The sequence below is a fragment of the Dendrobium catenatum genome, unplaced genomic scaffold (assembly GCF_001605985.2).
Source record: "Dendrobium catenatum unplaced genomic scaffold, ASM160598v2 fragScaff_scaffold_908, whole genome shotgun sequence".
NCBI lineage: Eukaryota > Viridiplantae > Streptophyta > Magnoliopsida > Asparagales > Orchidaceae > Dendrobium > Dendrobium catenatum.
The window spans coordinates 1,362,419-1,387,521 of NW_021319370.1; the positions used below are offsets into that span (position 1 = coordinate 1,362,419).

Genomic DNA, 25,103 nt, shown 5'->3' on the forward strand with positions numbered 1-25,103 from the left:
TGGTGAAATTCATTCATTTTTTACGTAATTATATCATGTCGTGGATTTCGACCCACACTTATAAATATGCATCGCTAGTTATATATGTTCATAAACTCTCATATGGAATTTTATTAGTGTTGGCTATTTAATATTTTAACTATTTAGATCAAAATTGTTAAAATGGATTAAAAAAGAGCTTTGGATAATTTCACATAAATAATTATTAAAATTGATTTAAATTCATATAATTATTTTAATTAAAGAAAATATGTTAATAATTTAATATCCAACAATAAACTTTCAAAAAAGAAAATAAATGATTTTTTCTTTAGTATATTTAAATCATAGTTGATAGTACAATTTAAAATTTATATATTTTTATATAAATTTATTTGAATAGTCTCACATAAAAAATAAATTTATAATAAAATGCTAAAAGGTATCGCGTGGCGTCCCTCCAAATTCTCAATTTTTCAAAATTCGAATTTGTTGGGGATCTAACGGCTACAAACCTAACGTCAGTCTCGTGACGGAAACCGTCGAAGTTTCGTACTTTATAAGCCCCAAAAGCCCTCGTTCCTTTCTCATCGCCGTTTCCCCCTCGCTCTTTCCCATTTTCCCCACATTTTCACCTTTTCTCAGAGAACACTCATTTCTTCTCCGCCAACCTTCAGATCGTGAAAACATGAGGGAGATTCTTCACATCCAGGGAGGGCAATGCGGGAACCAGATCGGAGCCAAGTTCTGGGAAGTTGTGTGCGCAGAGCACGGTATCGACGCGACTGGGAGGTACCATGGCGACTCAGAACTTCAGCTTGAGCGGTTGAATGTATACTACAACGAAGCTAGTTGTGGGCGGTACGTGCCTCGTGCGGTCCTTATGGATCTGGAGCCTGGTACCATGGATAGTGTTAGATCGGGGCCCTATGGGCAGATCTTCCGCCCGGACAACTTTGTCTTTGGACAGTCTGGTGCTGGGAATAACTGGGCGAAGGGTCACTACACGGAGGGCGCTGAGCTCATCGATTCGGTTCTTGATGTGGTCAGGAAGGAAGCTGAGAACTGTGATTGCTTGCAGGGTAAGATTATTCTGTCGTCCTATTTTTGGCTTTTCAGTTTTAGTTTTTAAATGAGTAGATGGATCTTTACTGATGTAGCAGTTTGGTGTTTTGCGTTTCCCTTTTAACCTTCTGTGATTCGATGGAATTATGAACAGAGCATGCTTTGCAGTTTTCCATTTCTGTTTTCTTACTCAGATTTCTTATTTATTTAATTGCTGTGAAAATTTAGGTGATATCAGCCATTTACTTTTGCAGTTTTATTTTGAAATTTTTGGTTACTTAATTGATGCCGGTTGTTTTTTCTTGTCTTGTTAATAATGGAGAAAAACACAAACCCATAGTGTTATTTTAATTTTATGTTTAGTTGATTTTTTTACCAATATTGTAGTCTTATTGGAGATCATTAGTAATTTCATAGATGGACTCACATTATTTGTAAGTAGCCTGTAAAAATAAGCTCAAATTTGGTGACAAATTATAGACTCATAACTTATGGGCATACTAGTTACGGTGGGTTCTGCCCCGAAAGCTTAATAATCTCTTCCTCAAGTGAGAGATTTTCATATTGACTATTATTCTTTCTCAAATAAAATATTTCCAATGTCTTTGTGCCTCTTAACTATATGATTGCATCATGAAATTACTTGCTATTGAAAATTTCTCAAGTATGATATTGACATACTAATATTTGTAAGGGCCACAAATTATATGAATCATACTATCTCAATCAGATTAACTCTGATAATGTTAGTTAAAGAGTAGAAACCAAATGAGTTTTGAAATTTAGCCAACTGTATCAGTCATCAAATCTATTAGCAACCCAATATCATGCACACAAAAAAACCACTTAACCATATTGATGAGGATATCCACTAGAGATTTCGACGTATTTACCATCGGCGGAATTGTAGATAGTCTCTATTTATGATGTTTCAGTGCATTTCTTTTATTTATTTTTTAATTTTCCGCTTGTACTCCTATGAGGGATTTGTGTCATGTTGTAACTTGAGGGCATTTGTGTCTTTTACATTTTATGCTTTAAAGGCCTATATATTAAGGCATAGTCATAGTCATTGTATTATTTTCTAATGACTATTATAAATGATAATTCCACTTTCTTGTTTGATCTCTTTGTGAGTTATTGAGAGGAGAAACTCTAGGTGAGGGTGAGGGTAATACTTGTCAACCTTGGTGGATTTCGAGGTTCGTGGTTATTCGATTTCTCCTTTCTCTTATACCTTCACACCAATCCCACTCAACCACCCGTTGGCCTCCCCTTCCCGTGGCCCCATCCCCTCCCTAAACCGAAATTCCCATTCCCATTCCACGCCGCCGGCCTCCCTTGGCCGCCCCTCCCGCCGCCCACCACCCTTCTAGCCGCCCACCACCCTTCTAGCCACCGGCCTCCACAACCCCATCTGCCCCGCTCCACAAGTCCAAACCGCTGACCCCTCCCATTGCTCCCCAAATTTGAAATTCAAAATTTCAAATACCCATTAATCTCTTTCCTAAAATAGGTTTTAGCTAATTAGGAAAGCTTCTAATTGAAATTCCATTAAACAATTGAATTCAAATTCTTTAATAAGGCTAGAATTTAAATTAGGAAACCTCCCTCATTTAAACAAATATGAAATTAAATTTAGATTTGTGTCAAATCTTTATTTTCTTCATTGGGGCATGTTTAATGAAATTAGCCTCTCTCCTAGCTCTATATGGTCGGCAACCTCCTTTCCATCCACAAGCTTACCTCTAACAATAACTACTCAATTTCATTTGATGCATTTGGGTTTATCATCAAGGATATACAGGACAATCAAACTCTTCTTCATGGTTGGAGCCATGATAGCCTCTACTCAGTGTCCACACACAATGTCTCTTCCTCCACAGCTTTCACTCCAAACTAACTCCACCTCATTATGGCATGCCTACCTATGCCACCCTCATCAGCTTATTATGAACACTCTTGCTAAAATCAATCCATCTTTCACTTCTTTTTTATGCAAATCATCTAACGTGGCCAAAAGTCACAAACTACCGTTTACTATTAGTTCTACTCATGTTACAACACCTTTAACTCTAATTCATTCAGACGTTTGGGACATGCTTCGGTCTCCTCTCTTAATGGCTATGGCTACTATGTAATCTTCATCGATGACTATTCTTGCTTTTGCTGGCTATTTTTAATACACACAAAAGATGAAACTCTATTCAAATTTCAACATTTCTTCCTGAAACCCAATTCAATTATAAAAGTAAAATCATCCGCTCCGATGGAAGAGGTGAGTACATAGGCCCTTCCTTCAAGAAATGTCTATTAGATAATGACATCATACATCAATTAAGTTGTTCTTATACACCTGAACAAAATGGGCTGGCTGAAAGAAAATACAAACATTTATTGGACACAACTTTTATGCTATTCCATGCCGCAAACCTTCCACCACACTTCAGGGTTGAGGCTTTGCTCACTTCAAATTACCTCATAAATCACCTACCCACCAAAGCCTGTAACCTCCAAATCCCATTTCAATGGCCATTCCCCTACATATATCCATCCCAAAACATTCAATTGTTTGTGTTTTCCTTGGCGCAAACATCAAAACCGAACAAACTCACACTGTGATCACATGAGTGCATCTTCTTGGGTTACTCCACATTACATAAAAGTTATCATTGTTTCAATCCTCAAACCCATAAAATTCATATCTCCAGACACGTCATATTTTATGAACATCCCTTCCCTTACCTCTCTACATCTCCGATCTCACTATCAAGCCATTTTTCAATTGCTTTATGTTAAATCAGAGAGTTTGAGAGGAAAAGCTTGAATTTTATTAAGCAATCTACTCCCTATTTATAGATCTATACAAGGTATATCAATAAGGAAACAAATAACTCTTATAATAATATGAATATAATTATTCCTAAATCAATGGGAGGAATTAATGCAATCCTTGTAGTCCTCCCACGGATTACTGTTCACAGTCGTGGATGTCTTCGGGATCGTAAGGTTGAGATTTAACACTTTTATCTCCTCTCATGCTTATCCCAATCTCCAACATTCAGTCCTCCATCAACAATCAACGCATGCATCCACTCAAATAATACACCACAAACCTCCTCCTCCACACATACAAATCATTCTCCACTCCCCCACATAGAACTCACTGCCCTATCACCTCATAATCCCCACCTCCTTCTCAATCCCATCTACCCACTCATCCCATGCAAACTCGTTTAAAAACAGGGAACCTAAAGCCCAAACAAATCTTTGATCTCTTGGTTATACCACAAAACAATCTAACTCCTACATGTTTCACTCAAGTTGCCAAACATCAGTCTTGGCGTTCAGTTATGTCAGCTGAATTCCTAGCACTGCAAAAACATGGCACATGATCCTTAGTTCCAGCTCCCACAAATCACTCAATCCTTGGCTGTAGTTTGAGGGGGATTGTTAGCACACTCTACTCGCAAGCACGTCACTGAAGACCTCCGCTCTCCACTACAACCGCATTTGACGTTGCTTCACATGAGTTGCAGTCAAGACCTACTGCTAACGTCAACACAAAACTTTCTAACCAACTTGTCTCCTACGTCTCTTTATATGTACTCTAAAACAGTGTAACAAACATTTATGATGAATATACAGAATCACTGTTATAGGATAACTCTTCTCTTTACATCTCTGCATTACCTTAATTCTATTCATGCCTGCTTTCAAAAAACGAACGCATGCAGGTACCTATATCCTAGTAGGTCACAGAACATATCATGTGATTCAATAAACAATAAAAAAAGTATTATATAATATATATATATATATATATATATATATATTGATGGACTCAGTAAGTCATGACTTATGTTAAGAAAAATAGACATAATTAAGAAGACTTGATCATAAAGTATTAGAAATTATATATATTTTTATTAGATTTAAATAAGAATTTGAATCTTAATAGAACACAATGGAGAGAAAAAAGATTCATGTAGCTAACCCCATGAAATAAGATAAAAGTTTGATGTTGTTGTTAATATTGTATTCATTTATATTGCTGATCTTGTTAAGTACTATTGTAGCTGGTCATTCTATTTTTTTTTTGAATTGATGTTATGAGCTCAACTCTATCTAGCCAACCAGATAAATTTGAATTCATCCTGGCGATGCTTGTCAAAAAGGTCAATTACATAAGTTTGTCAAGATAGCATCCAAGTTACTTACCATGCTCCAAATGTATTTGGCAGGGTTCCAGGTCTGCCACTCGCTTGGAGGTGGAACCGGCTCCGGCATGGGGACGCTACTCATATCCAAGATCAGAGAAGAGTATCCGGATCGAATGATGCTTACCTTCTCTGTCTTTCCTTCCCCAAAGGTTTCTGACACTGTTGTTGAACCATATAACGCCACCCTCTCTGTCCACCAGCTGGTAGAAAATGCAGATGAGTGCATGGTTCTTGACAATGAAGCCCTCTATGACATCTGCTTCCGCACTCTCAAGCTCAGCACACCTAGCTGTAAGCCCTAATCCTCCATTGCTGATTTTTTCTTTCCTGTGACCGAAAGCTAATTTTGTTCGTGCAATTCAGTTGGTGATCTTAATCACTTGATCTCTACAACCATGAGTGGAGTCACCTGCTGCCTTCGATTCCCAGGGCAACTCAACTCCGACCTTCGAAAACTCGCAGTCAATTTGATCCCGTTCCCCCGCCTCCATTTCTTCATGGTTGGTTTTGCACCCCTGACATCTCGCGGGTCTCAGCAATACAGGGCCCTCACAGTTCCTGAGCTCACCCAACAGATGTGGGATGCAAAGAACATGATGTGCGCCGCCGATCCCCGCCACGGCCGCTACCTCACCGCCTCAGCAATGTTCAGAGGCAAAATGAGCACAAAAGAGGTGGACGAGCAGATGATCAATGTGCAGAACAAGAACTCATCGTATTTCGTCGAGTGGATCCCAAACAACGTGAAGTCTACCGTCTGCGATATACCTCCAACCGGGCTGAAGATGGCGTCGACGTTCATAGGGAATTCAACGTCGATCCAGGAGATGTTTCGTCGTGTGAGCGAGCAATTCACGGCGATGTTTCGCCGGAAGGCGTTTCTGCACTGGTACACCGGCGAAGGCATGGACGAAATGGAGTTCACAGAGGCGGAGAGTAATATGAATGATTTGGTGTCGGAATACCAGCAGTATCAGGATGCGACAGCTGAGGATGAGGAGGGAGAGTATGAGGAAGAAGAAGAAGGAGAATATAACCAGGAGGCTTGATTGAGAGACTCTCAGGTCTCAGCTTCCTTATCGTATCACTAGACTCTACTATATTTTCTGTTGACGCTTCTGTGTTTGATTTTTATTTTTCTGTTGAAAAAGTTTTATCTTGGAGTTTTGGATGTAGCAGTAGCTTGCTGTTGATGATGGATCATTGGATTTTAGTATTTTACTGAACTGCTCATCTTTTATAATGTTTCTTTGTTATTTTGTTTTTGATTGATAGATATTGTTTCCAGTATTCACCGCAGCATTACTGTGTGATATTGAGATGTTTTAATTGCTCGTCTAAAGCAATTTTTTGGTGCTAAAAAATTGTTGTAGAAAACATTACGAAAGCCATCCCAAAGGAGAAAAAATATTTTGTGCAGAGGCTACTTTCAGAGGTGAATCAGGTGCAGTCACATTAGCGGTACAGAGTTGCGGTACCAAGCTGGGGTATACAACAAAGAAATGATGTGTTGCATTCTTATTGTTTTATGGATGTTGTTCGGCATCTACACATAATAGTTGATCTCAAAAGAAAGCCTTAGTGATTAATTTAAAATTGAAAATTGATATTACTTAGATAATTACATTCCTTAGAAAATGACAAAACTTTGGTTTGGTTGAAGAGTTAAAGTTGTACCATGAAGTCTTGATTATTGTGATTGTTGTTCTAAAATCTTTTGATATTTTCTACAGTGCAGATCGGCCTGGACGATCTCCAATCGGCCCGGACGATCCTGGGAAAAATATCACTTTTCCCAGCAGCTACAGTAACAGCAAAGGAACGAGGTCTCACATGATATTACTTAGATAATTACATTCCTTAGAAAATGACAAAACTTTGGTTTGGTTGAAGAGGTAAAGTTGTACCATGAAGTCTTGATTATTGTGATTGTTGTTCTAAAATCTTTTTAATTTTCTTAGAAAGAATCTGAAATGCCTAAAATGAATTGGATGATTGGGATTCCTAATCACATTTAAAGATAATCAACATGATCATTACCTGAATTCTTATCATTGATCTAATAAGATTGCTCATAGATGTGTAACTCATTTTGATCTGTTGGTTGAGAATTTTGATTATTAAGTATGGGGTTTTAGATTTGAAACTAAATTAATACTTATATGTCATTATTTAGATCCTTATTTAAAAAGTTAACAGATTAAAATGAGACTTTTAAATAATTAGAATTTATTTTGATCTTTCATAAATAGCCAGATGATCATTTTAATCCTTATCTCGATTAATTTTATTATACATATTCTTTATTTAAGACTTTCTATATTATCTCTCAATATAATTAAATTATTAAATAACACAATTAAATTTAAAAGAAAAATACAACTAAACTATTAGACAATATTATCTAATAGTTTGCTTATAATATCTTTTAAATTTAATAGTATTATCTAATTATTATATTGGATTGACAGATAAGAAGTGATGCACGCAATTAAGAATATGTGTGATAAAATTAATCCTATCTTTACATAAATTCATCAAAATATCCTCCGTAAATACTTTTTCAGCTACTGCTTCCCAAAAACTTGAACCCACAGCCTTCTCTTCAGCTCCTTACTGTACCAAAAAAAAAAAAAAAAAATCTTTTTTATCTAACAACAGATAGTTTCTACGAGAAAGAAGATATAAAAATGAGAACTTTATACCTGAGGAGCTCTCTGTCAACCGAGGAAGTCGAAATCAATCCTCTGTTCTCCTCTGCTCTCCTTAGCAGGTAAGGCATGACCTGTTCTACCGGCCCAAATGGCAGATACTTACTAACTTGGAACCCGGCATTCCTAAGCCCCAAAGACAACCCATCCGCCATTCCCATCAGCTGCGCAAACTGCAACTTCTGCTCTCCTTTCCCGATTCCCAGCTCCTCCGCCTTCGCCGCCGCCATCTTCCCTGCAACCACCGATGCATTAAGAAACTTGCTCCAAAAGCTTTCTACCGAAACATTGCTCTGAAAGAACAGTCACCGGATTCTAGATTATGCGTGGCGAGCACCACCGAACAAGATCCCTTCACAATTCTCTCAATCATGAAGGCGGCGCAATCGTTGAAGCAAGCGTGCGTCTCCTGAATGCTTCTGTGGATTGGAGAAGCCATGCCGAGTGAGGAAGCGAGAGCAGTCTCCCTTGACAAATAAGCGCCTCTCACCAACTTGAATCCAATCGAGATTCCTGCCTTCTTCGCACCGTCGACTGCTTGAATCAGTCTTTCCTTGGAGTCCTTCAAGTAAGTTTGGATTGTGCCGTGCACGAGCGGCCGCCGCTCGTCCTTGTTGAAGTCTAGTGCGGCGGCGTAGATCAAGTAGTCGATTGCGGGCTGAACCGAGGTGTACTCGGCGTCGACGAGGAGGGGGAGATTGGCGGCGCCGGAGCAATGGTGGCAGAGCGTTGCGAGTCTGTTGTGTGAGAGGTGGAGCTCCCGTTCTTCTTCTTCGGTTAGAGGCGGTGGAGCTCTGGGAGTGTGGTAGAGAGGGCTGGCGTCGGTGAGGATTTGGAGAGATGGTCTCTTCCATGGAAGGCGGATAGATGGATCTTTTCTTTCCCATCGGAGAAGATCGCTGACGCGTTCGAGTAGTTTAATTGGGGAGATTGCGGTGATTTTCACGCAAGCAAAGCTGACCTGTTGATGAGGGTGATACGGATAAGAACACTAAGAAATGGGGAAGTAATTAACAATTTGTTTTTCTTAAATTTTTTATTTTTAATTCAGACACTGAGTGATTTAAATACATATCACTCAAAATTATCAAATTTATCTTTTTCCTATAGAACTTTTAGTATTTACATCATAAAGTATCTACTTTAATGACATTAGCCAATCTAGTCCAATACTCTCTGGACTTCACAGATAAGAAAGAGATTATTCTGTGCGGTGTACGGACACGTTCGGAGACTAATCCAGATACGTCACCTCATCCAATGCACTGTGCATTGGATGATGTGGCGAGTCCTGATTGATGAGGATATCAATAAGAGGAGAGTAACTCACATATATATGGGCAAATATAATTGGTTGGTGGGGCAAAATTTGCACGCAAGTGGTAACGAGGCTATAAATGTCATAACACAAACTCTCAATCAACAAGATATTGTTATAGCCTGATAATTTTGTCCTATTTGTGTAATTTCTCGGAAGATCATCCAATTTAAGAGTGTTCTGATCTAGCACGTTTAATTTTGTAGTTTCTAATAAAATTTCAACATTTACATGTGTGACATCCCTTCACTTGAGGAAGAAGCACTTCCTCATGGATCTTGAAAGAGGAGGAGGAGAGAGAGGAGAGGGAGGCGGTGAGCCAAACTATGCAAATCTTTATTCCTTGGCTGCTTTCCTAATTCAAGCTAAAGCCTATTAATAGGCACAAAAGCAACACCTACAGCTATACAAATAGCTACACAAAAGCAAACCTAAATCTAGGACTAATACCTAACAACATGAAAATATGCCTACATTTTTAAATTTTAATTTTATTTTCTAAATAAGTTTCACAATAGATAGCTGAGATGACGAGCTCTCATACAAACTAGCATAGTATGAGGTTAGGGTTTTTGTTTTTGAGTTTATTTATATTTTTTTGGGATTGGGGAGCTCAAAGTTGACACAAGCGACAAAAATTCTTTAAAATTTATGGAAGTATTGTATGTTTGAAATTATCCAAAAGAGTGGGTATTATAATTTAACAACATAACGTGTACAATAGCTATATAAAATTTTTGAATAAATAAATTAACAGCAAATAAATAAGTTTGTAAACTTTATATTGATTAAAAAAAGCCACTTCCCAAACCAATTCAGACTTAAATTTGTCTCTTATTTTATTTTATTCATAAAAAGGCAAATTTTAAAAATATTATATATCATAATATAAAGATAAAATATATAAAGTAAATTTTATAGCACCAAAATATTTAAATAAAATTACATAATAATACCATAAATGCATAAAAATCAGGAGATTTTAGCAAATATAATTTTTATATTGATTAAATTTAATTATTAAAAGCTATTTTCAGCATTAAAAATATATCAAAATCAAAGTCAAACATAGCTTTTAGCCTTTTTACAGTTTAGAAAAATAAATTGCCGCTGAACTGACTAATCTTTTCTAGAGATTTTTATGTTATCTTCGTGTGGTGCAGCATTACTCTGAATAGAAAGGCTTGCTTACCGATGAGGGAGGAAGAGTCGCCGTTAACTCCACGGTTGAAAGAAATCCGGCGAGGTTTCGGTCGCAGGCGGCTCCATCCTCTGCATCTTCGAGACCGTAATCGAGGATCCCGCGCATTCCTTCCTTCCACAGCCGGCGCAGCGTCTCCGCCGCCTCTTCAGCATCCTCGCCGGCGCAGAACTGCCGGTATACCGTCCTCCTCACCATCCCCATGACCGCCGCCCTAACCGCCCAGCTCTCCTCCACCGCCCTTGATCGCATCACCGCCATACCGACATCCACCGCCGGACCCACGGCCATCGGGTATAGCGTGGCTAGGGACCTAATTAGCTCCCCTGTTTTCACCGTCGTGTAAAGTCGCCCGGTGTCCTCCAAATCCAATATCGGCGGCGATTCCTTCGCCGGAATCGGTACGGCCACTGCTGGGACGGCTGACTCTTGAATCTTTTTGGTGAGGACAAAAGGCGCCGACGAGGTCAGGGAGGGGCGGTATCTGATGAGCAGAGGGCGTAATGTTTTGCTGATCTCGCGAGCGAAAGCCATCGATGCAATTCGCCGGCCTTTGAGCTTCCCTTCAGCCATTGAGTGGCTATAAATAAGTAGCAAGAAGCAGAAGACGTAGAATATTTGCCGCGTGGCAGAATAGAATTGGTAAGGACAAATAAAAAATATAATAAATAATTTAACTATTAAAAATATTTCTATATTAAAAAAAATTAAAAGTAGCCAAACCGTCCGTTTAACATAGCGTTTTAATATTTTTATCATTTCTTTATAATCCTAATGAAAAAATTTAAATAAAACTTAAATAAAATAGGTATAAATACATAACTAAAATATAATAAATATCAAAATTAAATTTTAGTTAAATTTTTTTCATTAAAAATTATTTAATATATATATATATTATCTTTATTTTAAAAAATAAATACAAACTAAAATACTGATCAGGAGCCAATTATCTTCCTTCAAAACTTAGGTCTCATGGAAATTTTACCAGTTCTTTAAAACGGGAGAAAGAGCCACATCACAAATACTCTCCTTCCTCTGCTTCTTATTGCGTATTTATGGCGACTGGATGGCTGAGGGGAAGCTCACAAGCTACAGAATTTCTTCAATGAATTCCAGTCACAAAATCGGCAAAGCCATCAGTGACCTCGTCGACGCCTTTCAACCTCCACGGTTGAAAGAATTCCGGCAAGGAAGCAAGTTTTTTGTCACCATTACGGCGGCCCTCGCCGCACAGTCATTCTCCACTCCTTAGATTGCATCACCGGATTCATCGCCAGAGCCACCGCCCGTGGCCAGCGACCTCAGCAGCTCCGCTAGCTGTTTTCGCCGTCACGTAAAGCTGCTCGCTGCTTTATCCATCAGCTACTTGGTCTACAATCAAAGGTGCATGTGACCAGTATTTTATTTTTAAAACATGATTAAAAAAAGTTCTTTTAGTACCCCTTCGCCGGAATTTGAGCTACGGCCACCGCCAGGACGGCTGACTCTTGACGCTTTTTGATGATGAAAAAGGCGCCGACGAGGCCAGGGTGGGGCGGTGTTTGATGAACAGAGGGCGCAAGGCTTTGCTGATCTTGTGAGCGGAAGCCATTGATGGAACTTCCTTTCAGCCATTGAGTGCCTATAAGTAAGCAGCAAGAAGCACTTCATGTAGCATTTTCTTAGCGTAACAGAATTGGTAAAATTTCCACTAACTATTAGGGGGATGAGGCCGATGATGAAGTTCTGAAGGAATACAATTGGCTTCTGATCAGATTTTTAATATGAATTTATTTATTTTTAAGTAAATTAAGATATCATAAATAATAATTAACTGTTTCAATATTATATATTTATCTCAAAACAAGATGAGGAGAATGTTTCCTCTGCAGCCAACCTTCTCCTTTGCAATCGGATCATAGAAATCAACACAACATGAACACAATCAACACATGGCCCTATCTACTCTTAGGATTCAATGGAGACAAAATAATTTGACCCCCTTTGAATTATATGCTAAATCATAGAGGAGAAAAGGTATAAAAAATTCATCTGAATTCATTGAAATGTAAAATTAAGGTTTTTGATCTTTTAGGTTTGAAGCAGCTATCTTTATAAAACCTCATTAAATAGCTGCAGGAGCTCAATATTTTTTTTTTTATGAAATAAAAACTCTAAACAATCTAGTTCTTTAATTATATCAATATAAAATTAAAGCGACATTTGTTACATTCTTTATAACAAGACTCATTAATGATCATTATATTAATATAATTAATGACATATATCAAGTATGAATGTGTAGAATTAAAGTTTCATATAATGTGATCTCAAAGTATTACTATTTTCAACTTATCTAGTATTATAACTCAAAAGAGTTATCAACAAAGATTAAATATTATACGCTAAATTGCAACTCGAATTAAATAATATTATTTCAGGTTTTTAATAACCAAAATAACAACACTTTAGTCTAATCAGAAAATAAATTCATAATAATTGAACAATACAAATATGCTCTTATTATGCAAGCACGTTATCAAAATAAATTACACATGTACATATGAGCCACACGCTCATGAAATACTTTAGGTGGCAATTCTTTTGTAAGTGGGTTTTCAAGCATAAAATTTCTTTTGTAAGTGGATTTGTACTAACATGTTCAATATAAATTTGAGATCTTTGACTCATTTCTTTCACAACAATAGACTTAATTTCAAATGCTTAAATTTGGACGAGCTATTGTTATTTTAAGAATATAGCTCAGCTGTTTTATTATCATAATTTATTTTAAATAGTCTCTCAAATACATCAACAATAAGTAGCAATGTGATAACATTTTACAATCATATTCAATGATTTGAAGTCTCATAATAAGCTATAAAATTTGCTTTAATTATATAAAAAATTATAAGTGATTATTTGAAATTATTCTATGATATAACTCCTCTAGCTAACATAAAAATATAACATGAATTTAATCTCCTACGATCGAGGCAACCAACAAAATCGAAGTCGGAACACCCCACGATCTCTAAATGATCAGATCTCTGATATGTGAGCTTGAAATATCTTGTTCTTTTTAGATACCTCATAATCCGTTTAACTGCTTTTTAATGATCCATTCACGGGTTACTTAAATATCTACCAAGATTCTAATAATATACACAATATTTGAATACATATAAGCTTGAGCATACATAAGACTCCTTACTACCGATGCATAAGGTATCTTATCCATCTCTTACTTTTTAATTTCATTTATTGGGCATTGAAACATACTAAATTTATTCCCTTTTGTAATATAATGGGTGTATCTCTTGGTGCACAATCTTTCATATTAAATTTATTTGTGATAGACCAAGTATACCACGGGAGCAATCCCAATGAATTTGTATACATAACAATACAAAAGATACATTTCCAAAATCTTTTATTTTAAATTTATTTGAAAAAAATATCTTAGTCTCATGCAACAAACTTATATAACTACTTGCTAGCAGAATATCATTAACATATAACCAAAGGAAAATAAACTTACTCCCACTGATCTTATGATAAATACATTGATGAACAATATTTTCTTTAAAACCAAATGAAATAATTACTTGATCTAACTTTTTATATAACTAACGGAATGCTTGCTTTAAATCATATATGTATTTCTTTAATCGACACACTAGATATTTTGAATTAGAAAATTAAAAATATTTTAGTTGTGTTGCGTTCAGGAGTATTCACGGCAGTAGAGAAATATAAATTTTAGCATCTTAGCATTGTATGAAAATCTGACATGCAATCAGATAAGAGAGAGGGTGTAGCATTTACTAGATGAACTTTTATTTGGTTCGGTGAACGTACGCTCCTCTACATTCGGCCACCAATATTTTAGCGACACGTAGCATGAAGAAAAGTCACCGACCGACCCGCTGTTTTTTGGGTTCTAGCACGTGCGTTTTTTTAAATCCTTGACGAGCCGAACAACATCCCATCACCTTTTCGATATATTTCAAATACCTAGCAAATACCGAGTTGTACCTAGTTTTTTCTAACAATACCGAGCAAATACCTAGCAATACCGAGCAAATCCCTAGCAATACAGAGCAAATCCTGAGCAAATATCGAGTTGTAGAAAAACTCGGTACAACTCGGTATTTGTATAATTTTGGTCTTCACAGAGCGGTATTTCTCATTTTTGCAAAGCAATACCGATAAAATCGCGAACATAGCATTCCCGGGTTCCGCTCCGGGTCAAGTCATCGGGCCGCGTGGTAAAGAGTAAGAGCACTTGTAGACATGTTATTGGCGGCCGAACGTACCTCTACGTCAGGTCAGAGGACGTAATAATTGTTCTTACTAGAGACACCAAAATTTTTATGTGGAAAACCCCTAAAATGGGGAAAACCCATGGGGCCTAACTCAGTTTGAATGAATCCAATAGTATTGTAGTTGATTATAAATGAGGCCCTTCCTTGGGGGATGACATTGACTTGATGTATATCATATGGAGTATATTACATGATAGGAGTACAAAGAATCACTGTTGATGTTTTCGTTTGGTCAGAAGGACCATAGTCTGGTGACAGAGGTTAGAAGAACCGTAGTCGGCGGGCGACGGAGGTCACAAAGATCGTTGTCTGGCGACGAAGGTTAGAAGGGCTATAGTCGATGGGCGACGTAAGTCAGGAGGACCGTAGTTGGCGGGCGACGAAGGTTAGAAGGATTGTAGTCGGTGGGCGACGTAAGTTAGGAGGACTATAGTCGGCTGACGACTGAGATCGAAAGGACTGTAGTCAGTGGGTGACGTAAGTCAAGAAGACCGTAGTCAGCGGGCGATGGAGGTCAGAAGGATTATAGTCGGTGGACGATTTAAGTCAGAATGACCGTAGTCTGCGGGCGACAGAGGTAGGAAGGACTGTAGTTAGTGGGCGACGTAAGTCAGGAGGATCATAGTCGGCGGACGACGGAGGTCGGAAGGACTGTAGTCGATGGGCGACGTAAGTCAGGAGAATTGTAATCGGCGGGAGACGAGGTCAGAAGGACCGTTATCTAACAACAGAGGTTAGAAGGAAGACATTAGATAGAAGTCTAGTAATTGATAGAAATTCAGTATCAGACAGATGTCTGATGAAAATCCGACAACGGGTAGAAGTCCGGTGTCAGGTAGAAATCTAGAGACATGCAGAGGTCCGTCGGGCAGAATTCCGACGTCACTTGGGCGTCAGACGGACTTCCGGCGTCACTTGGGTGTTAAACAGAATTTCGAAGCCATTTGAAGATTAGGTAGAATTCCGGCACTGGAAAGTCGGAAAGAATTCTGGTGTCACATGGAAGTCGGGCGGAATTCCGGCATAGTTCGGAAGTCGAGCAGAATTTCGGTGGCGGGGTCGAGGAGGAGTTTTTTTCCCTCCTAATCTTCTCTTATTCCTTCTCTTCTTGCTTAGCGCTCCCTCAAGAAAAATGAGAGGTCTATTTATAAATTTTTGGAGTGGCATGCTCTATAAATAGATTAGAGATAAGGAGTAAATGGGGAGTGGTTGGATGGACGGTCGATATTGAATCCCTTGATTGTTCACAGTTCGTCAGATATTTGAAGGTCTTAATAATGTCAAAATTCGACGATCTTTGGCTCGTTTGATTTGTCTCGTCAAGCCGCTTGATTCGACTATAAGCTCGTTATGTTCGTAAACTGTTTGGTAACTCAAATTGTGGTTCGAACTTTCCAACAGCGCTTTGGGTCCTCGATTTGGACTTCTTTGGGCTCTGATTGAGTCAAATTTGGCATCGTTGGGTTTTTATTTTCGAGACGCTCAGTTTGACAGTAAGTTTGCTGAAATCAAAGTTCAGGTGATCCCAGATTTAATTTTTGAAGTTTCCGGCATAATTTTTGCCTCTAGATTCATGCTCGATCAAGATAATTTTTTGATGATATATCAAGTTGCATTATATATAATTTTCTCAACATCTCCATTATAGAATACAGTCTTTACATCCATCTGATGTAACTCCAAATCATAATGAGCTACCAGTGCCACGATGATTCTAAAAGTCTTTCGATGAAATTGAAGAGAGTCTCTTTATAATCAATATATTTCTTTTAAGTGAAAGCTTTAGCAACTATATGTGATTTATATTTTTCTATATTATTTTTTGTACTCCTTTTGGTTTTAAAAATTCATTTATAATTAATAGGCTTTGCTCATTTAGACAATTCAGAAAGATCATAAACATCATTATATTTCACTGATTTCATCTTATCTTCTATAGCCTTTATCTAATTTTAGAAATTAAAACATTTTTTTGACCCGATTGAATGAGATTGTGTCATCTTTCAATATCATATTAAACTCATGTTTTTGGAGATACACATTATAATAATCTAGAACTGTTGTTCTCCTTTCCCTTGTGGATCGTCTTAATGGAACTTCAATTTGAGATTGTTGTCTTTCTATATGAGTTGGAGATAACTTAAGAATATTTTGATTATCTAAATTTATAATCTGAATAATATTATGCATACTTACCTAATCATTTTTAATTGTAATAATAATAATAGTAACATATTTATCCTTAAAATCAAAATCTTTGAGTTTATCACTCTCACTATAATTAAAATCCTCAATAAAATTAATATTGCCCCTATCAAAAAATGATTTATTTGTGTAATCATAAAACTTAAAACATTTTGACCTTTTAGATCAGTATACAACAATATTGCAATTAATAGTTCTTTAGTTTAATTTTCTTTTATAAGCTTATATGACATAGCCTCCCCTGATATGAAAATGCCTAATACTATGCTTCTTTCCAGTCCACAACTCATATGTGATTTTTAGCTACTATTTTGTTTGAAACTCTATTAAGAATATAAAATGCAGTCTATAAGACTTTTTTTCAAAGTGATTTTAGCAAAGAAGAATGACTGATCATATTTATAGCAATATCCTTTAAAGTTTTATATATTTCGTCTCTTAGCTATACCATTTTAACTTGGAGTCCATAACATAGTGTATTGAGGTTCGATGTCATATTTGATAGCTTTAATCTTCTTACAAAAGAGTCTAGAAGTTATTTACCTGATTTAGCATATCTACTATAGTATTCACTACTATGATCAGATTTGATAGCTTTAATCTTCTTATCAAATTGATTTTTAATTTAAAGACGTAGCTTTAATACCACTTATTAGGATTCAATGAAGACGACAAATAATTTGATACCTCTGAGTTACATGCTAAATCATCGAGAAAAAGTATAAAAAGTGTACTTGAATTCCTTGGAATGAAGAATCATGATTTTCAGTCATCTACGTTTAAAGAGGCGTTCTCCAAGAGTTCTCCAAGAGAACGAGAGACCCCTTCTTTCACTCAAGATGAGAAATAAGAGAAAATGAGAACTTAACCGTTTAAACTGGGGACTACGATCCTTTAAACTGTAAATATATTTATTTTATTTCAGTCCATTATTAAAATAAAATAAATACTTGACATCTATATAATATTTAGTTCCATATAAATTAATTGAGATACCACATAAATCAAATAATAATTTAATTTTTAATTAGATCATTAATTTAATAGGTTCAATTTTAAATAATAATTATTATATACACCTACCTAGTACTTCATGTGCTCTATTACCAATACGGAGACTACAGCTTACGTGATGGATTCATTTATCAACGTGGCTGAATTATTTTTTCAGCCCATCCTGATCAGAAAGTTATCTTACTGAGAGAATTTCGGTCCACTCAAACTGGAGGACACGGCGCTTTTCCCCCCACGCTATCACGCAATGCCACCCAATTTTATTGGGAAAATTATTAGGTTCGGACGTAGGACAATGTTCGGAGCTAATGAAAACTCATTACACCATCTCCTACTCGGTACTGAGCAGTACCAAGCAGTACTTGCTCAGTACTGAGCTTGGTACTGCTCGGTACTCAGTACTTCACAGTATCGAGCTCAGTACTGCTCGTTATTGTGAAGTTCCGAATGTAAGCTATGTCCAGTGTCCAAACCTAAGATGAAAGAGGACATCAAAACTTTAAGCCAGAACTTGGCCAATTTGCTTAACTTGCCAAATTTGACTCCAGAAGTCCGGTGGGATAGTTATATAGCCATTAAAAGCTCAAATTGCTATTTGGGAAGATACGTTCATTGATTTCATTTGTTACCACCTTTAGCGAACTGATACGGCAAAACTTGTCTTTTTGTTGTCATTGATTATCAAAATATGCTCTTTTTTCTTCACTCTCGGCTGGATTCACGACTGCCGAAGTAGCTGAGGTTTTTGTGCTAAGATTGCCTGTCTTCATGGATTTTTCAAAATGTGAGTGAGCGATGGTGACCTAATTTTGCTCGACTTAAATGCATTCATAGTGTGGCTTATAATATGGATTTGCGGTTTATCATAAATAGGACAATCAAAATCGGGTCACGGGTGGGGCTCGGATTCAACTCGGAACTAACTAGTCATTATTCAACCCGACCCGCTTCGACATGAGCGGAGCCAGGATTTTGTTCATGTGGGACACAAAATATTGAAGTAAAAAAAACCTCAACCAAGATTTGTGAACATCAAACCTTGCTAGATTAAATTTACAAAATCTATCTCCAAATTGAGTACGCGGGAATTCATGATCACGTGGTTGACACGGTCCTTTCAACAAATAATGTCTCTTGACTCTGTCTCCCTCGTTAGGATGATAATACAAATTTTTTTTCCCCAATCATAAATCGGCGGGGATATCCGCAAAATTAATTTCTATATGGCTATGTTTGATTTGTGTACTGTTTTCTTCACATATTATTTTATGATAATCTCCTTCAATTTTTTTTTTGAAGTATTTATATGATAAATTAAATGAAAAAAAAAATTATCAAGAAGACCATCAGAAAGAGGAAAAAATTAATCAATGCCTTAAGAAGCCAACAGAGCCATCTCAGCGAGTTAAGGAAGAGGGAAAACAACAAAAATCAAAAGAAAAAGCAGAGAAAGAGATGCATCAAGAGGAATGGTCACAAGAAAAAAGAATCATATAGAAGAGCTGTCATATGATAAACCTAAGACGAAAAATTGTTAGAGCGTAGAGCGTAGAGCCAAGAGAAGTTCATTAACAGGATGAAAAACCTCAATTAGAGATAACTGATCAAGTAATGGAAATCAAACATCTAACTAAATCACAAGAAAAAGAAGAATGGATACAAAAATAGGAGCAGGAACACAAAAAGCTGGCAACATTGTAAGATTGAGGCGTTCAGAGCAAGAGAGCAACTGAAGCCTAAAGAATTGTCACTGGATCTTCATAAACAAAAAACAGAGGGAAATCCAAAATGAAAATGGGAACGCTACCAGATCCAACGCGGCGTCGTTCGGGCTCGGATGATGGTGAATGGGCGGTCGACAGTGGGGTTCGGACTCCTCGTCCAAGCAGGTGAGTTTCGCACGCCTTGGAGCGTCGTTGTGTTTGCGGAATAGGGAAAGATTAAGGAAGGAATATAGTATATTATGATGAAAAAGTTAAAAAAAAAAAGAGAACTTAATTAGTATGTACTTAGTATCATAATTACTATTAATTATTGCTTATTCCCAAAATCAGTGGGGGCCGGTGCCCCCATGGCCCCCACACTGCATCCGCCACTGTGCTTCGGGTTCGAGTCAAACCGACCCGTAAATCCTGTTAGTATGTTTCTGGTTCTTCCATTTGTGCATTTATTCAGCCAAACCCTATAAATCTAGCGACGACAACATGCTTATTCAACAAAATCCCGTAAATCTGGCGACAAACTGGTAATGCGACTCAAAAGTTCGAACACGCTCTTATTCAGCCACACCAAATCCCCTAAAGTTGCCGAAGACCGAACCAGAAGAGGCAGCCAAGCGCCGAAGCGACGTGACTCACCGCTCATGTGTTCTCACGAGAGACGATGGATTACGAATGCAACTGCGACACGACTCATACCAACGGTAGACTACGAATGTGACTCACACAAGACGACAGACTGCGAATACAAAACCTGACGGAGGACTACAACACTACTCAAGCAACTCACGCCGGTCAAAACTAAGTTGGTTTCGGGGTTCCAAGTTAACCCGAATATGACACGTTTCACAAACGGGTTGACCTAACCTGAAATTTTCTGGTCAGAGTCAGGTCAGATTTTCAGATTGTGTCAAATATTGACAACCCTAATTACCACAAACATCTATTCGGTCTCTCACGCATCCCCATTAAAACCTTATCATGATAATATCTTATTTCATCCTGCAATGTTACCAGCAGACATGTTCATAGGACATCTGATCGTCAAACCACTCACCATTTTACAACAACATACTTACTTCATACAAAAAAGGGATGCCATAACTGCAGCTCTTAATTCAGTGGGAAGGATTTCAACAGGAGGATGCTTCATGAATTTCATACTCAAACTTGTATGATTTCTTACCTGGATTATGACCATGAGGAAAAGGTGTTTTTAAAAGATGAGTAAGAAACTAATTTTTTAAACTGCCTATGCCGGTCCTAAGCCCGGATGAAAAAAGTTGAGGGAAATTTTTACTAAGTTAATTTAGGCCCCCCCTTGATAAATTTCCTGGCTCCGCCACTGTGTGTGTGTATATATATATATATAATTAGCTGACCAACGAGTTAGATTAGGTTGGCACTTATCAAGTTGTTTCACGACTCTTCTCGACTTAGTTATATTTATACACTTATATAGCAAGGTATTTATTATCAATTTTGTATTATTTGTTAGAAGTTATAGCCAAAATTAAGTGACAATATTTGAATTATGATAAGTCAATTTGGATGGAGCATTTTAGTCTATACAAATAATACAAAATTGGTCATTAATCTAATCATTATCTAACTCAAAAAATTCTTTAGTTTATTAATAGATAACCCATTATTAGTCGAGTCTATAATGGCAATCTCAAAATTCTTAATTTTCAATCGAATTGACGTCTAAGGATTTGTTTGAGATGACTATAATTTTTCATTAGGATGATTGTAAAATTATTATGGAGAAAATAATTTTTTCAAAAACGACTGTAAAAAAATATATTTATAGCACAAAAGTTTCTTGAAATCAACAAAAAAATCATAGCCAAATAGAATTATGATTGTGTTATTAAAGCAAAGCATTACGAAAGTTGTCCCAAATAGATCCAAAAGCTTTCTTTTATTAGTTAGCATGCTTTATTATTAATACTATGATTAACCAGACGGGTTTATATATGAAATTTATTTGACTGGAATTCGCTTTTTTTCTTTTTTTTTTTCTTTGTGATTTTTTTTTTGTGCATAAAATCATTATATTTTGGAATGTTTGTGTACTAAGAAATTATAGTTTATTTTTCCATAGTGCAAAAAAAATATATATTTTATTTTATATATTTTATTTTAGTTTACTTGTCATCGTAATTTCAGGGTATTTGGAGAGTGTTGTCCAAGAAATCCTTCTCATGCAAAAAAAAAAAAAAAAAGGCCACATTTCATTAAAGAAAAATTTAAATATAATAAATCTAATTTTGGATGTTGAATTTAAACATTTTTTAAGTTCCATTATTATTTCGCAGTATTTTCACATATGACACTTAATTTTTTTTTTAAATCCATTTAAATATTGAACATCTAAATTTTAATATTTACATAATTTAACATATTGTTAACTCTATTAACTCTATTAGCCTTGCTCTATCGAGTTATGTCGTGAATCTTTTCCCTACATCAGTCTTATTGATGTGTTAATTTGCAAGCTCAGTAACAACTTTTTTTTGGCTGATCTCATCAATGTGTTGCTCTAGCAAGCTCCGTAGGGACTTCGTTATGTTTTGCGAAGGAGGATTTTGGAAATTAAAGAGGAAGAGTTGCAACATGTTGGGATTGGTAGTATGTTAATTTGGAGATGGGGCTGACATCATGCAAATGTGACAATGAGAGAGATGTCTGTGGAGGTGGTGACAAGACAGACAACATTAAGAGATGATGATGCAAATATAAGGACAATATCAATGACATATGGAATCACGAATATTGCGTCCAGGAGTATTCGCGGCGGTAGAGAAATATAAAGTTTAAAGCCTTAGCGTTGTACGAAAATCCGGCACGCAATCAGATAAGAGAGAGGGTGTGTAGTATTTATGAGACACCAAAATTTTTACGTGGAAAACCCCTAAAAGGGGGAAAAACCATGGGGCATAGCCCAGTTTAGGGTTTAGAATCCACTAGTATTATAGTTGATTACAAATGAGACCCTTCCTTAGGGGAAGGCCTTAGCTTGATGTACATCTTATAGAGTACATTACAAGGTGAGAATGCAGAGAATCACTAATGATGTGTTTGTTTAGCCCAAAAGATTGTAGTCGGCATGCGACATAAGTCGGAAGGAGCGTTGTCAGCGGGCGATAGGGGCCTGAAGGACTGTAGTCTGCGGGCGACGCTAGTCCGAAGGATCGTTGTCGGCGGGCGACGGAGGCCAGAAGGATCTTTGTCGGCAGGCAACGGATGCCAGAAGGACTGTAGTCGGCAGACGACGTTAGTCAAAAGGACTATTGTCTAACGACAGAGGTCAGAATGATGGCGTTAGGTAGACATCCAACAATGGAGAGAAATCCGGCATCGGATAGATGTCCGATGAAAGTTAGACAATAGGCAGAAGTCTGGTGTCGGGTAGAAACTTGGCTAAGAGCGGAGGTTCGACGTCGGGTAGAAGTCTGACGTTAGTTGGTGACCGAGGAAAACTCCGACGTTAGATGGTATTCGGGGAGAATTCCGGTGTCACTTGGAGTTTGGGTGAAACTCCAGCATTACTTGGAGGTCGGGCGAAATTCCGGCGTCACTTGGACAGAATTCCGGCGGCGGTGGTCGAGGAGGAATTCTTCCCTCCTATCATTTTTCTCTTCTCTTTCTTCTTCCTTCGGCCCCCTTCACAAGAGAAATGAGGGGTCTATTTATAGATTTCCTGGAGTGGCATGACCCGTAAATAGGTGTGAGATTAGGGGAAAATGTGGAGTGGTTCGATGGACGACCGATATTGAATCCCTTAATCGTGGACTATTCGTCAGACATTTGAAGGTCTTAATGATGTTAGAATTTGGCGATCTTGGGCTCGTTGGATTCGTCTCATCGAGCCGCTCAATTTGACTATAAGCTCGTCATGTTTGGAAACCGTTTGGTAACTCAAATTGTGGTTAGAATCTTCCAACATCGCTTTGGGTCATTGATTTGGACCCGTTTGGGCTCGGATTGAGTCGAATTTGGTATCGTTGGATTCGTATTTCCGAGACGATCAGTTCGATAGTAAGTTTGCTGAAATCGAAGTTCAGATGATCCCAGAATTATTTTTTGAAGTTTCCAACTTGATTTTTACATTGAGATTCGTGCTGGATCAAGATAATTTTTCGAGGATATATCAACGACGAATCTATAGAGTGTGATAGAGTGATATTTATGCTAAAATTTAAAATTTTAAGTTCCATGTGGGTAAATAAAAAAAATTTAGATGTTAAAGATATTAATTTTAAAATTTTGTAATGCTATGAATATAAATCTTAATTTAAATGTATTGATTAAAAGCTTCAACTTTCACTACAATAATTAGATAAAAAAAGACTTTATTTACATGTTATTAATGCTTCGTAGATGATGATTTTTTTATTGTTTCTTAAAATATTTTTTTAGTACTAAATTTTTAAACTAAAATATTTTTTACTAAAAAATAACTTAAAAAAAATTGTGCCAAATTAAACCTGAAAAAAATTTGTTATTGCTTTCTGAAAAGTATTTTAGTATAAAAATTTTTGAAACAAAATCTTTAAATTTTGTATGCCGACAAATTTAATTAATAAATATTTTAACAATTATTGTAAATGTGATTGAAAGTTTTATAAATAAAAAATATTCTTATTGGGGGACGTCTACATCCGGCCACATCAGATTGTCTGGCAGCTTTGCCTTCATAAAACATTTATTTTTCATTTTTCTTATTTTAAATAGAAATTAATCCAAGAGAAGAACCAGCAAGGCAAACGGTATTTTTTTTTTTGGAAAAAAAAGAAGAAAAATCTGTTTCATCTCATAGAAATGGATTAAATATGTTTTAAAATAAGTATAATCTATAAATAATTTAATTAAATTATTTCACTCAATTTTTTCATATGTATGTAAGGTGCAATGATTTTTTAAAAATATATACAGAAACGAAGGCTCATTTGGACACAAGTCTCCTTGGCCTATTGGTTGAGAGCTTAGGCTTCTAACTAAGAGGTTTAGGGTTCGAGTCTATGTGTATGTGTTGTGTGTATGAATTTGTCTTAAATGAGCTAAATGTCCAAAAAAAAAAGTTCAGTTGGTAGGGAACAATTATTAGGTCCTCCGACCGGACGTAGAGAAATGTCCGGTCGGCACTAAAATCCTGCCAAAAAATTTGGTATTTGCTCGGTATTGCTAGGTATTATTTGGTAATAGAATACGGCTCTGTGAAGACCAATACCGAATTATACTAAAAAATTCAGAGTTTTTTTTAATATTAGATCTTGACATGATGGTATTCCCCGTTATTGCTCGATATTTCTCCTTTTTTTGGACCTAATAATTGTTCGTTGGTAGGACAGTG

At 36.7% G+C, this 25,103-nt stretch overlaps 2 protein-coding genes across 2 annotated transcripts; one reads left to right on the plus strand and one right to left on the minus strand.

Annotated features, from left to right (window-relative positions):
- Positions 1-584: 584 nt before the first annotated feature.
- On the plus strand, positions 585-6,535 carry LOC110099748 (tubulin beta chain). The gene is made up of 3 exons (XM_020827007.2): positions 585-1,061; positions 5,289-5,558; positions 5,631-6,535. The coding sequence occupies exons 1-3, from the start codon at positions 668-670 to the stop codon at positions 6,314-6,316; spliced, it is 1,350 nt and encodes a 449-aa protein (XP_020682666.1). The 5' UTR covers positions 585-667; the 3' UTR covers positions 6,317-6,535.
- A 1,211-nt stretch (positions 6,536-7,746) lies between these two features.
- LOC110099759 (proline dehydrogenase 1, mitochondrial) lies at positions 7,747-11,042 on the minus strand. The gene is made up of 4 exons (XM_020827017.2): positions 10,489-11,042; positions 8,288-8,939; positions 7,973-8,213; positions 7,747-7,883 (listed from the first exon to the last, which is right to left on the minus strand). The coding sequence occupies exons 1-4, from the start codon at positions 11,029-11,031 to the stop codon at positions 7,835-7,837; spliced, it is 1,485 nt and encodes a 494-aa protein (XP_020682676.2). The 5' UTR covers positions 11,032-11,042; the 3' UTR covers positions 7,747-7,834.
- Between the last annotated feature and the right edge of the window lie 14,061 nt (positions 11,043-25,103).